General features: G+C 41.1%; 1 protein-coding gene across 2 annotated transcripts in view; it reads right to left on the minus strand.

Moving 5' to 3' along the window:
- The window catches only part of TAF15 (TATA-box binding protein associated factor 15), a 64306-nt gene that overhangs the window by 19772 nt on the left and 21231 nt on the right, over window positions 1–23303 (minus strand). The window contains exons 5-8 of one of the 2 annotated variants that reach the window (XM_077482175.1): window positions 20214–20295; window positions 19400–19602; window positions 10136–10250; window positions 2563–2597 (exon numbers count right to left, since the gene is read on the minus strand). In XM_077482175.1, coding sequence (XP_077338301.1) covers window positions 2563–2597; window positions 10136–10250; window positions 19400–19602; window positions 20214–20295 — 435 coding nt within the window. The remainder of the gene's footprint in view (window positions 1–2562; window positions 2598–10135; window positions 10251–19399; window positions 19603–20213; window positions 20296–23303) is intronic. The other variant, XM_077482176.1, reaches the window with a different exon arrangement.

The following is a 23303-nucleotide window of genomic DNA, read 5'->3' on the forward strand; positions in this document are numbered from 1 at the left end:
TACCCCAGAAAGTTACAGCTTTCATGTTTTGACTTTTCTGTCAATCTAAGACATTCTAAAAAGGTGCCTGCTGATCACTTAAAGGATTGTTGGATGTGCGTGAAAGATTGGCATGTAACCCCTGTATGTTTTAATTGCATCTCATATTTTGGTTATTGAACGTTAAACATTGTTGGCTGTAATGGAATATCTGGCTGCCAAGATGCCCTTAAAGTATTTAACCCTGTGAAGCACAAGGCTTAGCCAACAAAACATGTACAGGCGAGTTTATAAAGCAGCTTAACATGCTCTCTCGCACCCTGTGACAAGTCTTCTGCACTTAAAAGTAAATATATACTTGCCTGGACAGGGCAAACCAATTGATTACCTTAAAGCGCAACTTGACTTGAGGTGGAAAAAAATAAAAATAAATAAAAAATAAAAGACACACCATTCACCTCTGGTGATCCTTGTACATTACAGGGATTACGACAACCTTTGTTGCAGATTCCTACCTTTTGTTTTTCTGAAGAAATCCATGCATTTGTCTGTGCCAAGTCTAATGGGAGTGGTTTCATAATTATCAATCAGCTGCAGCACCAGCAAAGCTCTAATGAGGAAATCTGCATCCCTTTAGGACATGTTCCTATTGGAAGTAAGTATCGCACTAAAAATGAAATTGCAGGGGGACGCCTAAAATCTCTGACTTCCATCTTGGTGCAGACTTCTGGGAAAATTGGTGAGCCAATTACACAAGCAGGAAATGATGTTTGGGGGGGGGGGGGGGGGGGGGGGTTCCGTATGCATGTACAGAACTCCAGTTAGTCATATTGCATTACATTTTTAGAAAATGGCAGCTCTGCAGATTGAAAAGGGTATACAACCATTCAATTACAATACGACTTGTGTCAAAATCGTATACACTACATTTGCCTTTTTTTCCCCCCCACAAAAGTTAACGTTTAAAACAATTCCTGGCAAATAAATTATCCCTTGCAGAGGGGCTGTGCCTGCACTGCAAGGGTAATTTGCTTGCTTATGCCTAGGGAAATAAAAAGGAGGAGATTTACTTAACCAAGCCTCACAGCCCCTCTTTGCAGTGTAATCTCCCCCATGTCCCAGCAGTCTAGAGCCTGACATTGTAAAAACCAAATCGGGTTCCATAGCCCTGCATTGGATGTGGGTCACGGTTCACCACCTGGAGAGCAGAGGATTAGGTAGGTAAAATAGCATCTCTTCTCCCCTAGACAAAGCCAATAATGCAGACAGCCCCTCTGCAAGGGATATTTTTTCTCTTACTTCGAGTTGGGCTTTAAGTTCAGCCCTCCCCAGAAGCATATAAACACATGCATTTCAATAACTCCCACTGTACCATTCTACCACAAGGAACAAGAAAAGTTTGTGTACACTAAAGTTGTAGAGTTCATAGGGCCATGACTCGGGTGCTGTCATATGGGTAAGTCACATGCTAGAAAAAAAAAAAAAAATCCTGGGGCAGGACTGGACTACTCCATGCTCCTAGCACTGAGCAGAGTGGTAAAGAAAAAGCAAGTATATAACATTGGGGAGGGAAGCAAGACTAGAGAAAGCCTGTTTTTTTCCTGAATGGACAAAGCACAGGTCCGAGTAGACCTGTTCACTTTTCTTGCTCCAGTGTGGGTCTGTTAGTGAAGAAAATGGTGTACAGTTAAGCAATTTTAAAATCAATCCAGGTACTATTGGGTTAAACAAAATAAAAATAGTCAAAATTTACAAAATTTGCTACATTAAACCCTTGCATGGCTTACCTAGAAGAGGCAACAGTTTTTTAAAGTGTTGATTGCCAGAGCTGGGTGCAGGCAGAGCCACTGATGGACCCTGAACGCAAACAGCTCTTGTCAACCCTACAATTTTGCAATTTGTGTCCACAAAAGCAATACCGTTGCTGTTAGTCAACAACGTAAATTTTAAAGACTCAAGAAAAAGAGATTCAGCAAAAATGTGCCATCAGAGGGCCGTGTATATAAAAATGTAAAGAGTGCAACTTGTAGTGGAAGTAAAAGACCAATTATAAGTGTTACTAATGTTGCCTCTCCCACCTATGCTGCATAGTCTTTAAAAAGATATGCAAATATATTTCTTTAATCCACTCTGGTATGGTCACATAATACAGAAGCTCCAGATCCCCATGTCAGCAAGTGGTAAGGGTGGGTAGCACCATCAATGGACAGGCAATGGGAGCAAGAACGTGAAATCAGAGCTGTTGGGAGTGCTCACCGACACAGCATCAGAGCAGGGGGAGGGGGAAACATTTTTAACAGCTCTAGGTCACCTTTACTTCCACATTAACACCAAGCACCTTTTACCTATAGGAACTTTCACAAGTCCTTTTACAAGATGAAGACTAGAACAATGTTTTTCCATTGTTTGTAAGTTTTCATTATTCTTACCCTGAAAGCAGTTAAACATCGACACTGGCACCTTCAGACGTTTATCTTTGCAAGAGCGTAGCAGAGCATGTTTTTACTGGCCTGTAATAAGCTGAGGAGTCCTGTTCAATGCAACAGGATTTCCATGGAAACGGTCTATGTTCAAGGCACTTACCACCAAAATTTTTGAAGCCACCTCGGTCACCACCGCTGTGGAGGAAAAAGCGGAGACATGATTTTTTTGCCCCCCTTTACCACTTAGGGCAACTGAATGAAGAAAAACCCAGTTAAGTGTTAAGACTAGAGCAGCTCCCATTTTACATTCATTGTACAAGAACATTTAAGATATTCCCCCAAGCACCAACCACTGTAAAGCCAGCACACAGGTTTCTACTGCATTTATGGCTACTACAAGTACCAATGTTTTTCATTTATACTGCCAAGATCTTCTAAAATACTATTTTCAGCTGAGGATAAATAGTGGTACTATAAAATTTATTCACATACCAGCTTATATCTTGAAGATTCCAGTGAAGAGCTTGCCTTGCAGCTTCTGTATAAATGCTCTCCTGTAGGCATCGCTTTTTTTACAGTGAAACCTAATATTTGATTCTAAGAGCACACCCTGGAGAAGTGCAACGTGATCATTTGGTTTTGCAATGGTCCCAGCTCTTGGGCAGAACTAGGAAGTCTGGAGGAAAGCTCTTCAGTTTAAAGTATTCAAGAGGTAAGCCAGCAAGCGATTCATTTTAATCATGAAAATATGACTTAACGACTCTGCAAACAAAAAAAGGTTAATAGTTACCTCTGCCACACTGTTGAGTTTTCTGTGTTGACCAGATACACTGCCTGGAAAATTTGGCATTCAACACTTTAGATGCCTTGTTCCTTCCATCCAGCCTACATCATTTCAGGACACTGTAGTAATGTAGCCATTAAAAATGAGTAACTTCTAAACCCATTTCCATAAACCTCCACTGGCTCAGTTCGCACCAACAGGAAAAACACTCATCTTGTGCATTGCACCACATAATACAGTGCAGATATTAGCACTTACACCTGTAGGATGTTGTGGAGTCTTGTGCAGCAAGCATGCAATAACACATGGAGATTAGTAGTGTTGACGTCAAATTCATTGATAGTATACACTTTCCAGCATAAACGGGAGACATCTAAAATAATGTCATACTGGTGTCCATACCAGAGAGTGTATACCATCAATGAATCTGCAATAAGGACTACTGATCACTGGTGGTTATCAGAAGCTTGCCACACAAAAAGACCCAGCAGCATTCACAACTTAAATGTTTTAGTACTAGTATATACAGTGTACGATATGGTGCAATTCAGCCAACACACCAGGTGAGCATTTCACTGCTGCAAGGGGGCTTCAGGAGTTGCTCCAGTGGCACAAAATGAGCTTTAATACCCAATTTTTAATCTGCAGCACTTAATTATCCCTGCTAAAATGCCCATGCCTACTGCAAGGGTCATCTTTGAATAGGGGGTGTAGTAATGTAGTGGCTAGCTAAAGGAATCGGTGTGCAGCAGGGGACCAGGCATCTCACTCAGAAGGGTTTCAGATGCTAAAGACATTTCACCCTGAGGAGTGAAGACTGCAGAGACTATTGGTGCTTAACCCATTTAATTTCCAGTGTGCGCCTTGAAGATCCCAAGAACATGGACTAGTTTCGTTTTCACTTTTAAAATGTGGTGGTTCCAGCTCTTAGTACATATAGTTTGTGTGGGGGACTGGCGTGGGGGTAAAATAAAAAGCCCACTTACACTCTTAAGCTCCACTCTGAAGTGTTACTACAGATTAACTGTAGCGTTGTTTGAATTTAAACAGGATTTTAGCAAGATTCAGCTAGCTACAAGGAAATCTAGACTGAATACATAGGCAGTCACTATTTTGCTCACCATCAAATTACTGACCAGGAACAAGTACATAGCTTTAGTGTTCCAACTTAAATTTCTTTTTTGCTTGTTCTAACTCAGTGAATCACATTTTTTTTCTTTTTTTCAAAGACAGACAATCTTTTTTTAGAGGGTGGTAACCAGGCACAGCCTACCCATTTATCACAAGCAAGTTTCTTCCAATATTGCCTGAAGCCTGCTAAAAGTTAGCTTAAAGCTAAACCAAGCACTCAAAATCTATAATCAATTACTCCTGAAGTGGAGCTAAACAGTGCATTACAGGTGTCAAGGAACCTGGCCAAACCAACCCAAACACACTTTACCATCAGTATAGCTCTTTGATCTACAAAACCAGAAACCAATCACTTTTCCAGCTATGGATGCATCTAGCATTATTTGACATTGTTAATGGATAAAAATAAAAAAAGTCCCAAGAGCCTATGTTGATGGTCTTATTACATGCAATCTGGTTTTGCATTCCCATACAGGTCTATAGGCATGCAAAAACTGACCAGGTCTAATGCAGGTTAGGAGGATGTTACTTGTCCTTGCCAAATCTTAAAACCTGTCTCATCAACAAGGCCAAGCCCCATCAACACAGGTCTTTACAAAATGTTTTTACAGAAACAAACAGCGAAGGCATGACCTTCCAAATTTTGGTAACTATTTAGAAAAAACCTAGAGCAAAGAAAAAAAAAATAAATAAATAAAAAAAAAAGTTTCATCCGATCCTCTAGAAAACAAACAGGCAATATTGGTTTTACTGGCAACTCCTTTTGCTCAAGATTGTCCCTTTTTTATTCGTTAGAAAAAGGTCAGAATTCAGAGTGCTAGTCGAGTGTAAAAGACTACTGATATTTCAACACCTCCTGTCTAGTGGATGAAGTGCTCAGTGGCAAAATACAGACTCACACTTACAGGGCTCATTAGGGGCATACAAAATTCTGGCTGGCACTGTTGCCAAAAGTTGCCCACAGACATGATGGTACATGGCTGCAAGTGGATATATGCTGGTACTCCTGTACATCCACATATAGCATGGACACATTCCCTGAACACAATGTATGTGTGTTTAGGGGGACATGGCGGTGCGTGAGCACCTATGTACAGGCAACCATGTATATGGACTACTGTACACCGCACCTGAGTAGCTGAAGAGATTCTGAATTTTATGATGTAAACCTCTAATGTGCCTCAGCCCATACAATACTACAACTTCTTACTTTACATGATCCAACTCAGGGGGAAGAAGGAGAAGGAGAAGAAGGAGAAGAAGGAGAAGAAGGAGAAGGAGAAGAAGGAGAAGAAGGAGAAGAAGGAGAAGGAGAAGAAGGAGAAGGAGGAGAAGGAGAAGAAGGAGAAGAAGGAGAAGGAGAAGGAGAAGAAGAAGGAGATCTACCTGAACATGGGAGAAGTCAAAGATCACTGGGCAGTGCCTACCTACTCATATCTAATGGTGGTACTAGAGGTCGACCGATATGGGTTTTTCTCTGGCCGATGCCAATATTAAGAAATCATGGCGGCCGATATATGATGCCGATTTTTTTGGGCCGATATGTTAGGCCGATTTTATTTTATTTATTTATTTCCTTCCTTTTTTAATCCCCCTTGATCTAACACACCTTTCCCACTGGGGCGTTTTTCAGGCGCTTTTGGGCTAAAAATAGCGACTGTAAAGTGCCTGCAAAATGGCTCCCCTGCAGTCTGTGTGAAACAGAGTGCTTTCACACTGAGGAGATGCGCTGGCGGGATCCTAAAAAAAAGGTCCTGCAAGCAGCACGTTTGGAGTGGTGTATACCGCTCCTCCACCACTCCCGCCCATTGATATGAATGGGCACCACTGCCGAAGCGCATGCAATGCGATTTGGCAGCAGTGCTTCATGGGCACATTTAACCTCTTCCTTGGCCGCTAGCTGGGTTATATGTGCCCCACTAGCAGCCAAATAGCACCGCTAAAATGATGGTAAAGAGCCGCTTAAACTTGCGTTTTACCATCAACGCCTGCCCGCTCCAGTGTGAAAGCAGCCTTCATAAGTGATACAGAAAATTTCTTACATTTATTAAACAAAACAGTCAGTTTACTTGTATGTATGATTTAGATAAAAAAAAAAAAAAAAAAACTATATATTAAATAAAAACAGGTAGTCAAAACTTTTGGACAAAAATGGGCTAACTTAACTGTTTTTATTTTATTTTTTAAATGGTGTATTTTTTTTCCCAAAAAAAATGCATTTGAAAGACCTCTGTGCAAATGCCGTGTGACAAAATATTGCAACAACCGCTATTTTATTCCCTAGGATCTCTGCTAAAAAAATATATATAATTTTTGGGCGGTCTAAGTGATTTTCTGGCAGAAAATACAGGATTTTTACTTGTAAGCAACAAGTGTCAGAAAAGATTTAGTCTTTAAATGGTTAAACTGAGAACTTTACACACAGATGATTTCATTCAAGTGTAAACATTGTAGCTTTTTGTTCTTTTCTTGGCAGCCTGCCCAGAGAGGAGGAAAGACGTTTTTATGACAACTCAGGCAACTCACACTGACTTCTATTACAGAAGTCATTTCAAAGTCCCGCTGTAGTTCTAAATCGGCTTTTTATCAGCACAATCGGCCGATGCCGATTATTTAAAAAACGGCAAATATTGGCCGATATATCGGTCGACCTCTAAGTGGTACTACCGTGTCCCAATCACATGCATTGCACGGCAATTATGGGTTTAAATCAGGTGGTGAGGAGGAAATATATCACTTCCTCACAATCTGTTAAACACAACCGGATCGCTTTTCAGAGGAGCAACAGTGTTTGCTGCACTTGCGATTGAACCTTTTAGCTGCATGCAGCAGTGGCACCCTCTGGGCTCGTTCGCACAAAGTTGAGAGGTGATAAAACCACCCCCCAATCTCTACCCCTTTTAGCTGCTGAGGCAGCAGCCAAAAGGTGTACACATGCCGCAGAAGGACTTAAGCCCCCTGTTGCTTTTGGTGGGTGCTATGGCCTACCAATCATGACCCATTCAAGTAAATGGGGCCACTCTGCAAGTGCCCCACAACTGCCTGCTTCTGCAGGGACTAAGGGAGCAGGTGGTGAGAAAGCAACACATTGTTGCCTCTGATTTAACCCCTTCTTTGCAGTACTGCACAAAGTTGCAGGGCACCTGCAGAGCAGCCTCATTCACTTGAGTGGGTCATACTTGGCAGGTGCTACACGCCCCAACCATGACAGGGTTTACAACTCCTGCTGCAACATGTGTACACTCCTGGTCAATGCAGCTAGAGGGAGTGAAGTTGGGGTAGTAAACACTATCGGTGTTTACCACTCCCCAAACTGCAAAGTAAATGAACCCTTACTGATCTGAGCCCCTAGAAGGCAGCTTCCACACTTATGTGCTGTGGTTTACCCACAACGTGGGTGCAAAATGGTGCATCTGTAACTTTCCTGGGCTAGCTACGCTGTGTCAGACTTTATATCCTGCAGGTGTGCTGCACTTTCTGAAAGCACACCAAACCCGCAGCATGCAACAGAAGCATATGACCAAGCTCAACAAACCTGCAGGAATGCTGCAGGTACACTGCACATGTAATGTGGGTAAACCGTAGAACAGTGTGAAAGCATCCCTATATTATGTCCAGTGTATTGTTCCACACTGACCTGAAGACCTTTCCTGCTGTTGAAACCACTCTGAAGACAGCTAACCAGAATAAGGAGGTGGATTGCAGCTGCTATCACTCTGCACGGGACAGGAGCCAGTGTTACAGAGGAGGCATCAGCTTTCCAAGTAATGCCTCTGCATTGCACTGTTTGATGCTCCGGAAGGGTGGGTCAGCAAGCCCAGATTACAATCTACTGGTAGAACGCAATATACTGGTTGCTGACCCCCAATCTAAATGAACAGGTTACTCTTTATGCAGGAGTTCCCAGGTCCACCTATAAGCAGTCATGGTCAGGACAGTAAATTCAGTGGTAGCCCATCACCAGAGCAGCAAAGCCCAGAAATGCAGCATGGACATCATGCCACTGAAGTCTGCAAGACATTTTTACAAAACATGATTTAAACACAATAGCAACTTTCCACGGCTAAACCAAGGGCTCACACTGGGGAATTCCACGCGGTACTGATTTGAAATGGTGCCCAGTTTTCAGAGAACTGAAAGTTTCAAGTGCCATCTATATTAGTAGTAGCAGTAGTCTAAATGAAGACAGGGGATATCGGAACAAAAAATTCCTCACTTACCTTTAACCTGCGGCATCACAATCAAATCTTTATCCACATTAAGAGCCATTTTATTTAAGAGCCCCATTTAAAGAGACGCAAATGTGAATGTCCTGCACAGTTCCAAGGTAAGCCCATAACACAAAATGCAACAATACATTTTTTTTTTTTTTTTTTTTAAAAGGACCATTTAGATCGCATTCAGCCTACGCACTTGTGTTTTTCAGCTACAGGAAAAAAAAAAAGCTATCCATGGAACTGTACTTTCACTTAAAGTTCATATTAGAAATGCTGAAGATCATGAACGTAATCACTGCTAAATCATAGAAAGTTAGAAACCAATATTCAACCTTATAATTTAGCAGAAAAGTAAAGCCTTAAGACGCCTTTCACACGGGCAGTTTTCAGGCCTTTAAGCGCAAGAAATGTCCCTGAAAACAGCCTCCCATTCACGGCAATGGGTGCCCTCACAACCGGGGCAATGCGCTTGCAGGACCTTTTCTTTCCAACGTCCTGCAAGCAGCATATTTGGGTGGTTAATATAATGAATGGGCAGCGCTTTGGAAGAGACCACGTGGGAGTTTTTAAACCGCCGCTAAAACGAGCAGCGCATTAACAGCGAACGCACAGGCGGCCCCAGTGTGAAAGGGGTTTTATAACTTTTAGCAAAATGTTACTCCAGCAAAGAGGAGCACTGTTTTAATGAAGTATAGACCCCACATAATTTTTTTTAGTTGAGAGGTTTCAGGAAAATTTCTGCAAAACATTGGATATGATGCTCCGCATACATCGTTTAGTAAAACCAAGTGCATATTGGCATCAGATAGGCCTTTGACTGTTTATTAAGCATCACTTACTCTGAACATTTGCGCCTTAATTTTTTTACTCCTATATTACTAACATGGTTACTAATATTGTTCCTTGTCAATGGTAAATCATGACCTTTTAACTGACATTTATATATGCATCATCTAGGTTTGTGAAACACTCTAGAAAACACTGTAGATATGAAACCGCGTAAAGAAAACCACAGTGCTCTATGCAAATAGATTATATCTATAACACCCTTTTATACCATGAGTTGCCTCTTGAGAGCTGAAGAAAAACAAAAAAAATACCATGCTTCTTTACTAGGCCTGCAAAAAAGTAGTACACGTCTAAAAATACCAACTTTTTAAAAAATACATATCATAGGAATTAGCAGTCTAATAAACCCTGAAGCTTATTTATGCCAAACTTCCAAATTCAGTTTTCCTTTTTTCATATAGAATACTTCCTAAAGCTAGAGCAACTAGCTGTACTAATCCATGAAACCAGCATCACCCATGTAACTGAACATGCTCATTACTGGCAAAATATAGACTGGGAATGTCAATTAGTGCTGTAACACTGGTTTTGTGCAAAACACCAAAATATTGTTCCCAACTCAAATTTGCATCAAGGTTTATTAAAACTGTAGGGTTATCTCTCTCTATATTAAAAAAAATAAAAAATTGGAGTAGAGAGTATATATATCTCCTATAAAAGCATGCTTTATAGTACATTTAGGTGCTGCCCAACCTCTGGTGGATTATATTATACTTTCATGCACAGTACACTAGATGTTAATATCACCTTACCTCATGCCACCTCGACGATCATCAAAGCCACCACGGCCTCGGCCACCCCCAAAGTTCTGGGATCCACCATAGCCTCTATTATCACCATACCTGCCTGTGTCCCTTCGGTTGTCATCTGTAGGAGGCAAGAACGCTATAAGAACTAAAACTAATTGAAGCTAGATTCAGTACTTGATGTGATATTAAGCCTTCAATTTTTAAGCAACTTCAGCAGCTGATATATTCACTTACCGAGTATGCAGCTTCTTTATCTTTTATTCGTTGCCCATGTCCCAGTTTAAAAGGATTAGTTAAACTTTGGAAACAGGTTACATGTTCTACCCTTTTTCAGAATGTAACATTTCTGCTCTTGCAGCCTCTTCCCAATCCCCCTTCTGACAGTGGGCTGGGGATCTTCTCCCCGCACCTGCTGTCACAATTTGAAAAGGTGGCCATGCTGTGAATGAACCACAATTCACGCTGCCGCTTACCAGAAAAAGTATAGACAGCCTGTAGTTCTCAATTAACTACCAGGGTTTAGATTAGCTCTAGGTAGTTTACTGATGCCATCATTTAGTAACTGTAAAAAAATAAAAACTGAACACCTCCACTACAATTCACGCTGCCGCTTACCAGAAACAAATGGTTCTTTATTATAGAGAACCGCAAAGCGCAGATGGCCAATTTTACCCAGCCTAGGATCTCTGGACAGATGCGATGGTAAGAGCAGCCTCTCGCAGTTCTAAGCCCCTTTACACACGGTCGGAGATTTTGACAACCAAATCCGTCGGATTTTGTCCGAAACTGTTGCATACACACGGTCGGACTAAGTTGTTCGAAAAATCCGATCTTTCAGAACGTGATGACGTAATTTCGTTACGATGGGACTACATTCAGGCTAGTAGCCAATAGCTTTGATGTAGGAATTTGATCTGAGCATGCGTGGCACTTGGTCCGATCAAAATTCGCTACACATGATCGGAGCATGTCCGACCGGCCCAGTTGGTCTGGAAATATTTCCAACATGTTGGAAAATTGGGTCCGACGGAATCAGTCCGATGCATACCACACACAGTCGGATTATCCGACGACGCGGTCCGATAGGACACATTCCGACAGATTCTCCGACCGTGTGTACAAGGGCAAACTCAGCCATAATCCCAAACATCAGCGAACGTACAAAAAAATAGAGCTTGCAATAGTGTAAAACCAGAACGTTTAATATAACAAAATAAAAACAAATTGCGCACTTACATAGCACCAATAAGTAAACAGCATTAAGTCAATCGAGCCGGCCGGTCTCGAAAAAACGCCCGATACTCCTGGGACAGCCACGTGTAGCGGTGACGTCAGTGCGTCGCTCCTCCGTCCCTACGCATTTCTTCACTAACAGGACGTCCCGTTAGTGATGAAACGCGTAGTTAGGAGCGACGCACTGATGTCACCGCTACACGTGGCTGTCCCAGAAGTATCGGGGGTTTTTTTTCGAGCCTGGCCGGCTCGATTGACTTAATGCTGTTTACTTATTGGTGCTATGTAAGTGCGCAATTTGTTTTTGTTATATTAAACGTTCTGGTTTTACACTACTGCGAGCTCTATTCTTTGTACACTCGCTGATGTTCGGGATTGTGGCTGAGTTTGAACTGCGAGAGGCTGCTCTTACCATCCCATCTGTCCAGAGAGCCTAGGCTGGGGAAAATTAACCATCTGCGCTTTGCGGTTCTCTATAATAAAGAACCATTTGTTTCTGGTAAGCGGCAGCGTGAATTGTGGTGGAGCTGTTCAGTCTACACAACCTTGGATTTCTTTCACCGTTTCATCACTGTGGGAGTTATTCCTTATTTTGGGACTCTCTATGGACCGTTTAGAACATTAAAGCGATCGTGTTTTACTATGTACTATTTATCAGTTATGTTTTCACTGGCATTTGATCTTTCAACACTAGTCATCTGATTGGATATTTAGTCTTATTAGATGTCCAAATTGTTTTTCCTATATATTTTCTTATCACACTGGAGAGTATTTGTTTATATACACACACACACACACACTTTGCATTTTTTGCACTTACTCTTATAGGATCGGGGGTATTATCAATTTATCTAATCATTCAATTTTTCAGATTGATTTACATATTTTTCTAGCGCAACCCACTTTTCTTTCATCATTTAGTAACTGTAAACATACAAGGTGTGAGCAGACAGCTACACAGTCTGCAAGAACTCAAAATTGCACCCACGATCAGCTGATGGCAGGTGCAATGCTTTACAGGCTCCAAATAGAAAAAAAAAAAAAAACACACACACACACACACAACACAACAAAAACAACAACAACACCCACACACAACACACCCCATACAAAGTTTACCTGCAAAAAGATGCAATTTTTTTTATATAAAAAGGTGATCTTCTCCCTTAAGCTTGTGCCATGACAGCTGCCCCAGGTTTCCCCATTTCAGGGTAGATGCATTCTCATGCAGCATCCTATGAAGTCACCCTTACACACAGGGACTACAGCCGGCTCTCTGTACTGTGTTCATCAATAGAAACAGCCCTGTAGCCCCGGATGGAAGGCACTTACCATCCCCTCCCTTGTCCAAGCTACCAGACTGATTGGGGACTGCACTGTACACAGGCAACCCTTTCTGGTGAGGACAGGAGGATGGGGCAGGCAGCACAGAGAAAAGAAGCCAGCAGCATTGAAAAAAATATAAATAAAAAATTTTACACAGTAAATCCTCAGAATGGAACAAATTATGCTTGCAGAAATATGCTTTTAATCCAAAGCACTATCATAGCAAAATTTCCCCATAAGAAATAGTGGAAACTCAAATGATTCGTTCCACAAACTTTTAGGTCCTCCAGTTTATAGTCCATATGAAGATATTATAGCAATGTGACCTGGTTGTGTAACCATAAACTGTCCATCCACAAATGGAAGACCCCATAAGGGGATTAGAAGCAAAATCCAGCAGGAGCTACAGAGTATTAAAGGAGAGGCACCTCTAAGTGTAGCAGTATGTTAAAAATGTTTTACCTTCATTAAATGTAACCATATTGCTACAGTTAGAGTCGCTCTTCTTTCTCCTGACGCTACTTAATATACAAGTCAAAATGCATTTCAAAATTTTGCTTGTCTTGCAAAAACGCTCCCAAACCAAGGTTTTACTGTATACATTTTTGGTTTACAAATCTACTAGGAAACATTTTATAGTGCTTAATGCGTCACGTTAAATAAATTGAGGTTTAATACTACATTATAATTAGAGGTCGACTAACACAAAGCCCAGCCCCCTACAGTTAGCAACTCACCCCTAGGAAAACTTAACCCCTACACTGCCACCCCCAGTTAACCTTCACTGCCAGTGTCATTTACACAGGAATCACTGCATTTGTATAGCACTGATTGCTGTATAAATGACAATGGGCCCAAAAATGTGTCCAAAAAAAAAAAAAAAAAAGCTGATCGCCGTCATTACTAGTAAATATTATAATAAAAATGCCATAAAACTATCCCCTATTTTGTAAACGCTATAACTTGCACAAACCAATCGCTTATGATTTTTTTTTTAACCAAAAGTATGTAGAAGAATAGGTATCGGCCTAAATTGAGGGAAAAAAAAAGTTTTTTTTTTTGTTAAATATCCCCAAAAATATATAAAGTGTTTTTTCTTAATTGATATACTTTTGTTTATAGCTCAAAAAATAAAAACCACAGGGGTGATCAAATACCAAAAGAAAACTATTTGTGGGGGAAAAAAAAAAAAAAAAAAAAAAAAAAAACAGACATCAATTTTGTTTGGGAGCCACGTCGCATGACCGCACAATTGTCAGTTAAAGCGATGCAGTGCCGAATCGCAAAAAGTGGTGCGGTCTGAAAATGGTTAATAAATGTAAGAAATTTTCTGTATCACTTAAGGCTGCTTTCACACTGGAGCGTGCAGGCGTTGACGGTAAAACGCTGCTAGTTTTAGCACTGCTTTACCCTCATTTTAGCGTGCTATTCGGCTGCTAGTGGGGCATATAACCCAGCTAGTGGCAGAGGAAGAGGTTAAATGCCCCCATGAAGCGCTGCTGCCAAATCACATGCGCTTCGGCAGGGGTGCCCATTCATATCAATGGGCAGGAGTGGTGGAGGAGCGGTATACACCACTCCAAAAAAGGTGCTGCTTGCAGGACTTTTTTTAACATTCTGCCAGCGCATCGCCTCAGTGTGAAAGCACACAGTCTGCAGGGGAGCCGTTCTGCAGGCACTTTACAGGCGCTATTTTTAGCCAAAAATTAAATATCGGCCGTGATCTTTAAATATCGGCATCAGGCAGATAAAAACCCATATCGGTCAACCTCTAAATTATAATGTATCCATATACATTTCAGATCACATATGCATTTTATAAAAGTCATTAAACAGTATGCACAATTGGAAAGGACTTTCATCCCATCAGGTTGCTATTCAGATCAGTGAACATTTTCATTATGTATATATGCTCTTGTAGTTTAAGCATGTCCATTTTTTTTACAGGCAGAGTAGGTAGAAGAAATGGGAGTGTGAAGAATCCGGATGAGGGGGTGGGTATATATTAAAAAAAAAAAAAAAAAAGGGGGCGGGGACAGTAATCTTAGGGCTTAATTCATACGGACTTACAGTAAATGCAGGAAAACGTGAAATTCAGCACATATTGAATTGTGTTGATGCGCATTTTAACGCGTGTTAAAATTCAATGCATTTCAGACAGACATTCTACATTTAGACACCGGAGATTTTTGGTACACATGGTGTCCAGCACAACTGCCCTAATCATTGCGATTGTGCTAGCCACAGGTGCTTTTTACTAGCGGTCATACAGGAATGTGTGCGCCCGAACATAGGGAACAAATTCAATCAATTCTGACATGCCTGCTAGAAAGCCCCTGCTCTGCATACGCTCATTTCCCCACTCTCCAATCCCTTAAAGTGGTGGTTAAGCCACTAACCTGTATACACGCAAGACAAGCACACATGCTTTAAAGAAGTAGACTTTTTTTCGGGTAACACTTTAAAGATGGCCACTGGTTATTATTCAGGATTTATATAGCGCCAACAGTTTGCGCAGCGCTTTAAAATATGAATACGAATATGGCCACAAAGTTAACCTTTAGTTGTGTTGACCTGCGTTTTACACACGTTCACCTGTGCGGTGCTGAAATTCACACGTTGCACTTTAAAACATATGTCGTGCAATGTTGTAGTGTGAACAGTAAACAATTGTTTAGGTGTCCTTACATTGACCTGCATTTTGCAGCTGCGCTAAAATGCTGAATGCACTAGTGTAAATGAGCCCTTATGAAGTAACCTGCCCAGCGTAAATGAAGGAAAATATTTTTTATAAAGAAACCATGCCAGGTCACCCAAGGAGGATGAAAATTAACTTCTGCATACATCTCTGCCACTATATTATTGAACAGGGCACCCCGTTTAGTATCTCAAATCTACTATACCACATCCTTATGTTTGGAAAGACTACCTTGTGAGAACTATTGAGGTTAAAAAGAATTTCTAAGGCCTATACATATTTTATATATGGTTTCATGGGCATATGGGAAACTGTCTTGTTTGGTTTATTAAAAGGGCAATACAAGTTGCTTTTGAACAAAGATTCAAGAATACATTAAACCCCAATTGCAAATTCTCTCAGGTCGTAAATCAAGGGGCAATTATATGAATACTTAATGGAATAATCTCATATTTTGGTTTATGTACTTTAATAGCCATCATATATTCAATATATATTGTCTGATTGTACTCATCGAAACATATTAGATATCGCCATCTATATGAAAGTAGCATGCTTGAAATATGAAGAATGATAAAGCCAAGTGAAATGGCCATTATGCTTTTAGTACCAACGACGCAACTCTCAAAAGTTATGGTGGAGGAAAGTTGAGTGCTGTGGTTTAAACTTTCTTAACCACTTGCTTACTGGGCACTTAAACCCCCCCTCAGTCCCAGACCAATTTTCAGCTTTCAGCGCTGATGCACTTTGAATGACAATTGCGCGGTCATACAACACTGTACCCAAATGAAATTTTTATCATTTTTTTCCCACAAATAGAGCTTTCTTTTGGTGGTATTTAATTACAGCTGGGAGTTTTATTTTTTGCAAAAAAAAAAAAAATCATGTTTAATAGTTTGTTATAAAATTTTGCAAACAGGTCATTTTTCTCCATCACTGAAGTGCGCTGATGAGGCGGCACTGCTGGGGGCGTCGGTGTCCCCGCGGCCCCCTTCATGTCTGTGGTTGTGGCGGCGTGTATTTATGGTCGGTGGTCCGGGTGTGCTCCGAGTTCCTCTGAGCCCTACACCACATTGGTTTCACATTAATTATGGACCGATTCCTTTCCTCTCTAATACAGGTACATCTTACACCCTATCCTCACTTAATTCTTTTATCCATTGAATGTTTCGGTGATGACCTCTTACCATGGTCTCCCACCGTCACTTCTGTTTGGACTTCATTTCCTCACTTTTCTTACTAATTTATCCCTTATTCACTGGTTTCACACCCTACATACTCACCCTTCAACATTGGTTTCGTTCTTTTGTCGTGGGTTGTTTTTTGTTCTTGGTTTTTTGTTCTCTGGGGTGGCTTGAGGTCCTTGGCGCCCTGCCTTCCAGCACACACATATTTGCAAGCCATTTTTGTTTTATACGGGCTTTATCCATCCCCCCCCCCCCCCCGACCCCGATTTAGTATACTTACCTACAAATATTTTCCTATTGCAGATATCTTACATGTCTGCTCCTGAAGAGCGGTTTAAAGCTGCGAAACGCGTTTAGCTACTGGTGTATGAACTACACAACCATCATGTGTGTTTATACTTCTAACATATTTGGGTTTTTGAGCCTATTGACAGTGCAGTTGCCATTATCTCAACATTTGTATCCAACTATGTGTATGGTGGTCCCTTTTATTTTACCTTGAATATCAATGGTTGTAAATATGTTATCATCAATTATTGCCAGGTTGCAGATTGACACCATGTTATGGGTGCATTTTTGTATACATGGAATGAACTGTATGTAAACTTGTTTTTACGCATTATTAAATCCTTATTTTCCACCATTTTACTCATTTTTGTCATCCTGAGCTTCATTTAAAGTCCCCCTTTCTTCCTTTTTGCACCACTGCTGCCCCCTGCCGCGGTGAAGCTTTTATTTCCAGATGATAGGGATGGAGGCACATGACTTTACCCAGTCATGGCTTCACTCAAAGTCCCAAGTTCCCCCCCTTTTTTTATTTTTAATCCAACACTGCTCCCTTTAGACAGCAATGTCACAAGTCCACTACTGCCCCTTCGGGCAGTTGTGCAATGGTTACATAGTAAATAAGTCAATGATTATGTGGAAGACACATCCATGCCTATTTTTTTGTGGGGGGGAGAAAAGTTTGAGAACAGATTGGAGAGAGGGAAGAATGGGGGGGGGGGGGGGGGGAATCAAAGTGTCCATTGGAACATACAGCTGACATCTCAGACAAAAGATTGACATTTCTGGTAAACTATAAGCTTCTATTTGTAGGAAATAAATTAGACTTATCTGACTGGGCCATTTTAGTCTTTGAAGCATAAGATTGAAATATTGATAACTGCAGTATGACGTTTTTTCAATTAAAGAAAAAAAAAAAATACATAAATTTGTATAATCTCACGAGGCTATCAATTTCTAGTAAACGGCTTAGTTATGATATATGTTTAAACATAAAATCATTCAAAATATATCTTTACTTTAAATCTAAGTCTGGTTAAAAAGCACCTATTCTGTACATGGTATAACAAGTTTGTCCATGTCCATTTCTCAGTTTTGTTACATTGATATTTTTAAAGCCTGTGGTTATTTCTTCATCACCTGTATTATCCACATTACAGAAATGTTGATTTTTGTTTTACTAAAAATTGGTACAAAATTGGTGACAATGTATATTTTTGCACATCCTTTTGTATTCCTTTAGTTTTCAGGTTAGCGCAAACGAATTTGAGTTGTTTCTTTGTGGAAATAAGGAGTCGGACTTCAAAATCTGCTTAAACTCATTGAGCCCTTAATTGCTTGCCACAAGCTATCAAAAAGGAATTGGTTAAGCTATTGTTGGCATTGCCCTTGATGTATCAAGTAATATAATGGGGGAAAAAAAATTTACACCATTTTTGTAAAATGTTAAAGATGTTACGCCGAGTAAATAGATATCCAACATGCCAGGCTTTAAAATTGCGCACAATCATGGAATGGGGACAAACAACGGTACTTAATCTCCATAAACTACGGTTTAAATGCCTTTACAGGTTACCCATTTTAGAGTTAGTGAGAGCAATAATTCTAGTGCTAGACCTCTATAACATTTGAGGTGTGCACGACTTGTGTATGTGTTAATTTCTGCCCGTGAGCACAGAGGGATGGTGGCGCTTTACATTTTTACATGGTTTCTTGTAATTTATTTTGGATCACAGTCATCTATTTTTGATAGGCCTGAGCACAAGTCTGGGTGGTGGGACAAGTTGTCAAAATGGTTTTCAAGACAGGGGGAATGTGTAGAGGTCGCCAAAGAACTTCATTTAGGGGGAAATGTGAGCATCCCTATTCCAGTAGGACAAATTTGGAGTCTGGATCAATTAATCTGGCTGGATGGCATGCCATGTGGTATCTCAATATGTCCAGAAGGACATCGCTGCATGCACTTAGGTGTAAAGGAGGCTTTGTTTAAAAGGCAAGGCCAATTGTGCACCCATACAAATTCTGTGAATTCAGCATTAACTGATCTAAGGTATGGAAGATTTGTACGGGCAAAGTAGAGAACTGGTATAACATTTGTGGTACAATGGACATTTTACGTATACTTCCATTTAAAAATGTAAAGCTAAGCAACACATAAAAATACAAAAAAAACGTACAATTTTATAAAGTGGCAACTGTCAACAAAATACATATTTCAGCTTTCCTAAAACTGACAAATTACATTGCTGCCTGTGACGATTGCAATGTGCCATACTTTAGGTACCTGCCAACAATGGGTTCATTCGTATAAACACCAGGTTGCATGTGTCTACACTACATGATCTGGAAAACATTTGCTGTCCTCCAAATACTTCATTGAGCAGACTAGTGCATTCTCATTAAGATAACGGGAAATACTGGTATACCATCAAAAGTTGTTTGGATTTTTGGGACATCCTTATTCTGTACAATGTATAACCTTAGTAAACATTTGTCATATATAGTAGGCAAAAGCAGCTTAACAGATTTGTACATCACCTTGTGAAGAAGCTCCATAGCCCTCATTCCGTGAAGAAAGCGACTGCTGCTGTCCATAAGAATCTTGAGGTGGTTGCTGCCCATAACCCGATTGTGGCTTTTGGCCAAAATCTTGCTGGCCGTAGGAGTCACGTTGCTGCTGCTGATATGACTGTCCATCGTTACCTGGCTGGTTGTCACTGTATGAACCTTTGTTGCTGTACCTGGAAATGATTTCAAAATAAAGCAATTAAAGTTGGATGCTCTGTATAGCACAAGTATAAAACATTCATCCAAAATAAGTAAAGATGTCAATGTACTTTAGAAGTTCGCGATGTTTTTCTTTTGTTGCAAAGCATATGACTTTTTTGGTCAGTAAATAGCAAGTAGTCATATTCAGCCACCCGTTGACTCCTGGGATATAAGTGTCATCAATCCCAAGAGTCAATGTGCATCCTCTTCAATCAGTGCGCTGAGTTTTGTACACACTGCGCATGCACGAGTTCAGGAGGTGCATGTGCCGGGGGAAAAAAATAAAATAAAAAAACAAAACACACGTTTTCCTGAATGGGGAGCTGCATGCCGACGAGCACCCTGCTGTGGTCCGTGTGCAGAGGGGAAGAGCTTGCACAGATCATCATGGCTTTTACTGTATGCAGCACTGACTGATTTTTTTAGTATCAAGTGGCCTTCCGGATAACAGATGGATACTTGTATCAAGCCAAGATAGACAACACAAGTTTTCAAGAAAGAATGCCTGGAGTTCACTTTAAATATAAATTTCAAGTCAAGAAGTCAAATAAAAAAAAAACCTATATACAAAAATAATCCTTACCCGCCTCTGGAAGATTCCGAACTCTGCTGGTCACTGCTTCCATATGGCGCTTGGCTTTGTCCTTGTGAAGGCTGTCCATAACCTAAGAGTGTAAGAATGTTAAAATATGAACTTTTCCACAAGGTCTTTGGGCTGCCATTATGGAACCGATTCTGAAAATGCTTGCTTCGGTCAATGACTAATGGAACAGAATTCATATTTCTCTTGGTACAGAATGCCTTTAAAATATGGAAGTGGAGGTGTTGGGGGGAGCCTTTGCAACACATCTTCTAGTGGTGGAGACTAAAGATGTGATCTGTTGCCCTACATGACAATTGTGCCACCCCCTTTATCACAGGATGCTGTAAGGACTCCAGTAGCCAACACATCTGTCAACCAAGAGAGTGCCCCCATCAGGAAAACAGTACGAGCACTGCAAAATAGGGCTCTCCTACATTACAGACCAGGAGGCAAACAACTTGTCACATGACTAGTTTCAGATAAGAAAATTTAGCATCTGGTTACTATTCTTGATAAGTGTAAAAAAGGGTAGCTCCACTTTCAGGAGGTTACTTCCTAGGGAAAAAAAACTACTACACACTTACCTGTAAAAATCTATTTCTTTGATTACATCACAGGACAAAGAGCTGGTTCTAACAACTATTTGGGTCATACGCCACCTATAAGTGAATGGACAATGGTAGATCAAACAGGAAGTTCTCCCCTATATAACCCCCTACTACACAGGAAGTACCTCAGTTTTGTAGGAAGCAATAAATTCCCAAAAGGAGGGGGTGGAAAAATATAAAATAAATGGATGAACCAAAGACCAAAATTGTGGTCTTGCAAACCTGGGCCACTTACACCTGATGGCCCAAGATGCTCCCACACACCTAATTGTCCCCAGACAAAATGGGAGTTTGCCCTTTTAAAAACCATAGGCAATAAAACTAGCATATTCACTACTAAATATTTGACCTGGATGTAACCTGCCCCCTCCTGGCAGCACAAACTAGGATTCCTGACCTGTACCAACAACTCAAGTAGATCCCGAGCACCTGAAGTACCTCTAGAGTATGTAGCACCGTCACCTGCAGACTGTGGATTAAGGAAAAAGACTGTCCTGAAAACTAGAAACCACTCTAGGCAAAAAAGCTAGATGAGGATGCAACATCAACTTATGATGCTAGACCAAGAACAGCTCCTTGCATGAAAGGGCTGCCAGCCCTGACACTCCACTTGAGTGATAGCTGAAGTGAAAGCAATCAAAGAAGCCACCTTCTGAGATAAAGGACTAACAGTTTCTCAATTGGTTCAAAAGGTGGCCTCTGCGAGGAAAGTCAAGATCAAATTCAAGGACATAAGAGTGGCTTGACAGGCAAGGACTGCCTGCATTACACCCTATATGAAGTTATTCCAGGAGTAAGGGATGAAATATGGCTCTTAAATGGTACTTAAAACCATCTAATTCCCCCTACCAATTGAAGAAAGGAAAAAAAAAAAAATCTCCCACTCACATACCCGTGGGTGCCATTTCCTGGCTTCACCCAAGCACAAAAAATATTTCCGTTCTGGAATTGAAGCTCCCTAAAACTGGCTTCCAAGTGCCCACCAGTGTGGAGATAGCAGGACCGGAGACCATTAGGTCCCGCTGGGCAGGTAGTGTCCAAGATTTGCCATGTCAGTGTACCAAGCCTTCCTGGGCTAATTTGGCTAGCACTATCATTGTTACCACCTCCCCAATTCTTCGCAAAAGATGCGGCAGTAGTTGAAACAGAAATCAAATTAAAGAGAACGGTCCCTAAGGCGTTACCAGTGCATCTACCCCTATTGCCAGCGGGACTCATCCCAGACACAACCTGTCCAACTTGTTGCAGAACGTGGAATCTAGTAGATCCACCTGCAGAGTTCCAACGTTGGCAAATTGCCAAAAAAAATTCTCAGGATGCAGAAACTGCGTGGTCCTGAAAATTGTTAGCGATGACTGGACAACCCCACTGACTTTTCTATACCTGGGATATGTACTGGCAACAGACAGCACTTAGGCTGTCCCACACAGTATGTGGTTTGCCTTCCTGAGGCACACGACTGTTGCCCTTCTCCAGATTCCAAACCATTGACCACCAATTTGAGTAGGACTGTCCATAGGGAACGTGCTTTGATCTAGATACAATGTTCTCCTTCAGAAATGTATTGAAATAACACCTGAACCCAACCGCTTCGGGGGAAAAGATTCAGGTATACCGAGATGGACACCCCCTTCATCTTCAGCAAGTCCAGTACTGGAACTTGGAGCTTTGCAAAACCTTTGGGAGTCACAAAATGGGGGAAGAAAAAAAAAATAAAAAATAAAAAAAAAACCTTCACCCAACAGAAACCCTTGTAAGGGGAACCAGAAACCCCCAGACAGCCACCTGCAAACCTTTGTGGTCGAAGTGCGCATCCGAAGATGTCAAAACATCTACCTTGGAAAATTTGGTAAAAGTTTGCACAGACGACCAGGTAGCCGCCTTACACACTTGAGAAAACAGACGGTTGATGTTGGAAGGCTCAGGAAGCACTAATCGCCCTGGTAAAGTGCTGTGACGGTACAGTGAGGCATCTAACCCTTAATGGCATAAGCCTTGACAACAGTTTTTCTGACCCAATGAGAAATATTGGCCGGGGAAAAGCAGCACATTAAGATATGCGTTATTGATGACTATGGACCCCAAAAATAGATCTCTTGCAGAGAGGTCATCACTGAACAGACTGAGCCTATCTGAAACAGAAGGAAGGCTAGAGGCTTGAGATCTTAAGACCTCATGTCCCCATTTGGTTTTGGAACTGCTACCATTCGAGTGTTATACAATAATGAACCCATAACTTCTGCTCCAAGAGCCAATGCAAGGCAAAAGACTAATGACTCTGTACCAGACCCAGGCGGTCCAAAAAAAAAAAAAAAAAAAAAAGCAAAGCTTACAGCACCTGGTATTCCAGGGCAGTCCCATCAAAGTACTAACCTAACCAGCTTAAGCTCCGATCAACAGCGATCAGGTTGATGTGGCCGCAGTTCATCTGGTGAAAAATGAATGAGTCACACTACAATGCCAACACCACAGTGGCTCAGAT

Source organism: Lithobates pipiens, unplaced genomic scaffold, assembly GCF_037356315.1.
Source record: "Lithobates pipiens isolate NorthernLeopardFrog02 unplaced genomic scaffold, aLitPip1_a1.2 Scaffold_16, whole genome shotgun sequence".
NCBI lineage: Eukaryota > Metazoa > Chordata > Amphibia > Anura > Ranidae > Lithobates > Lithobates pipiens.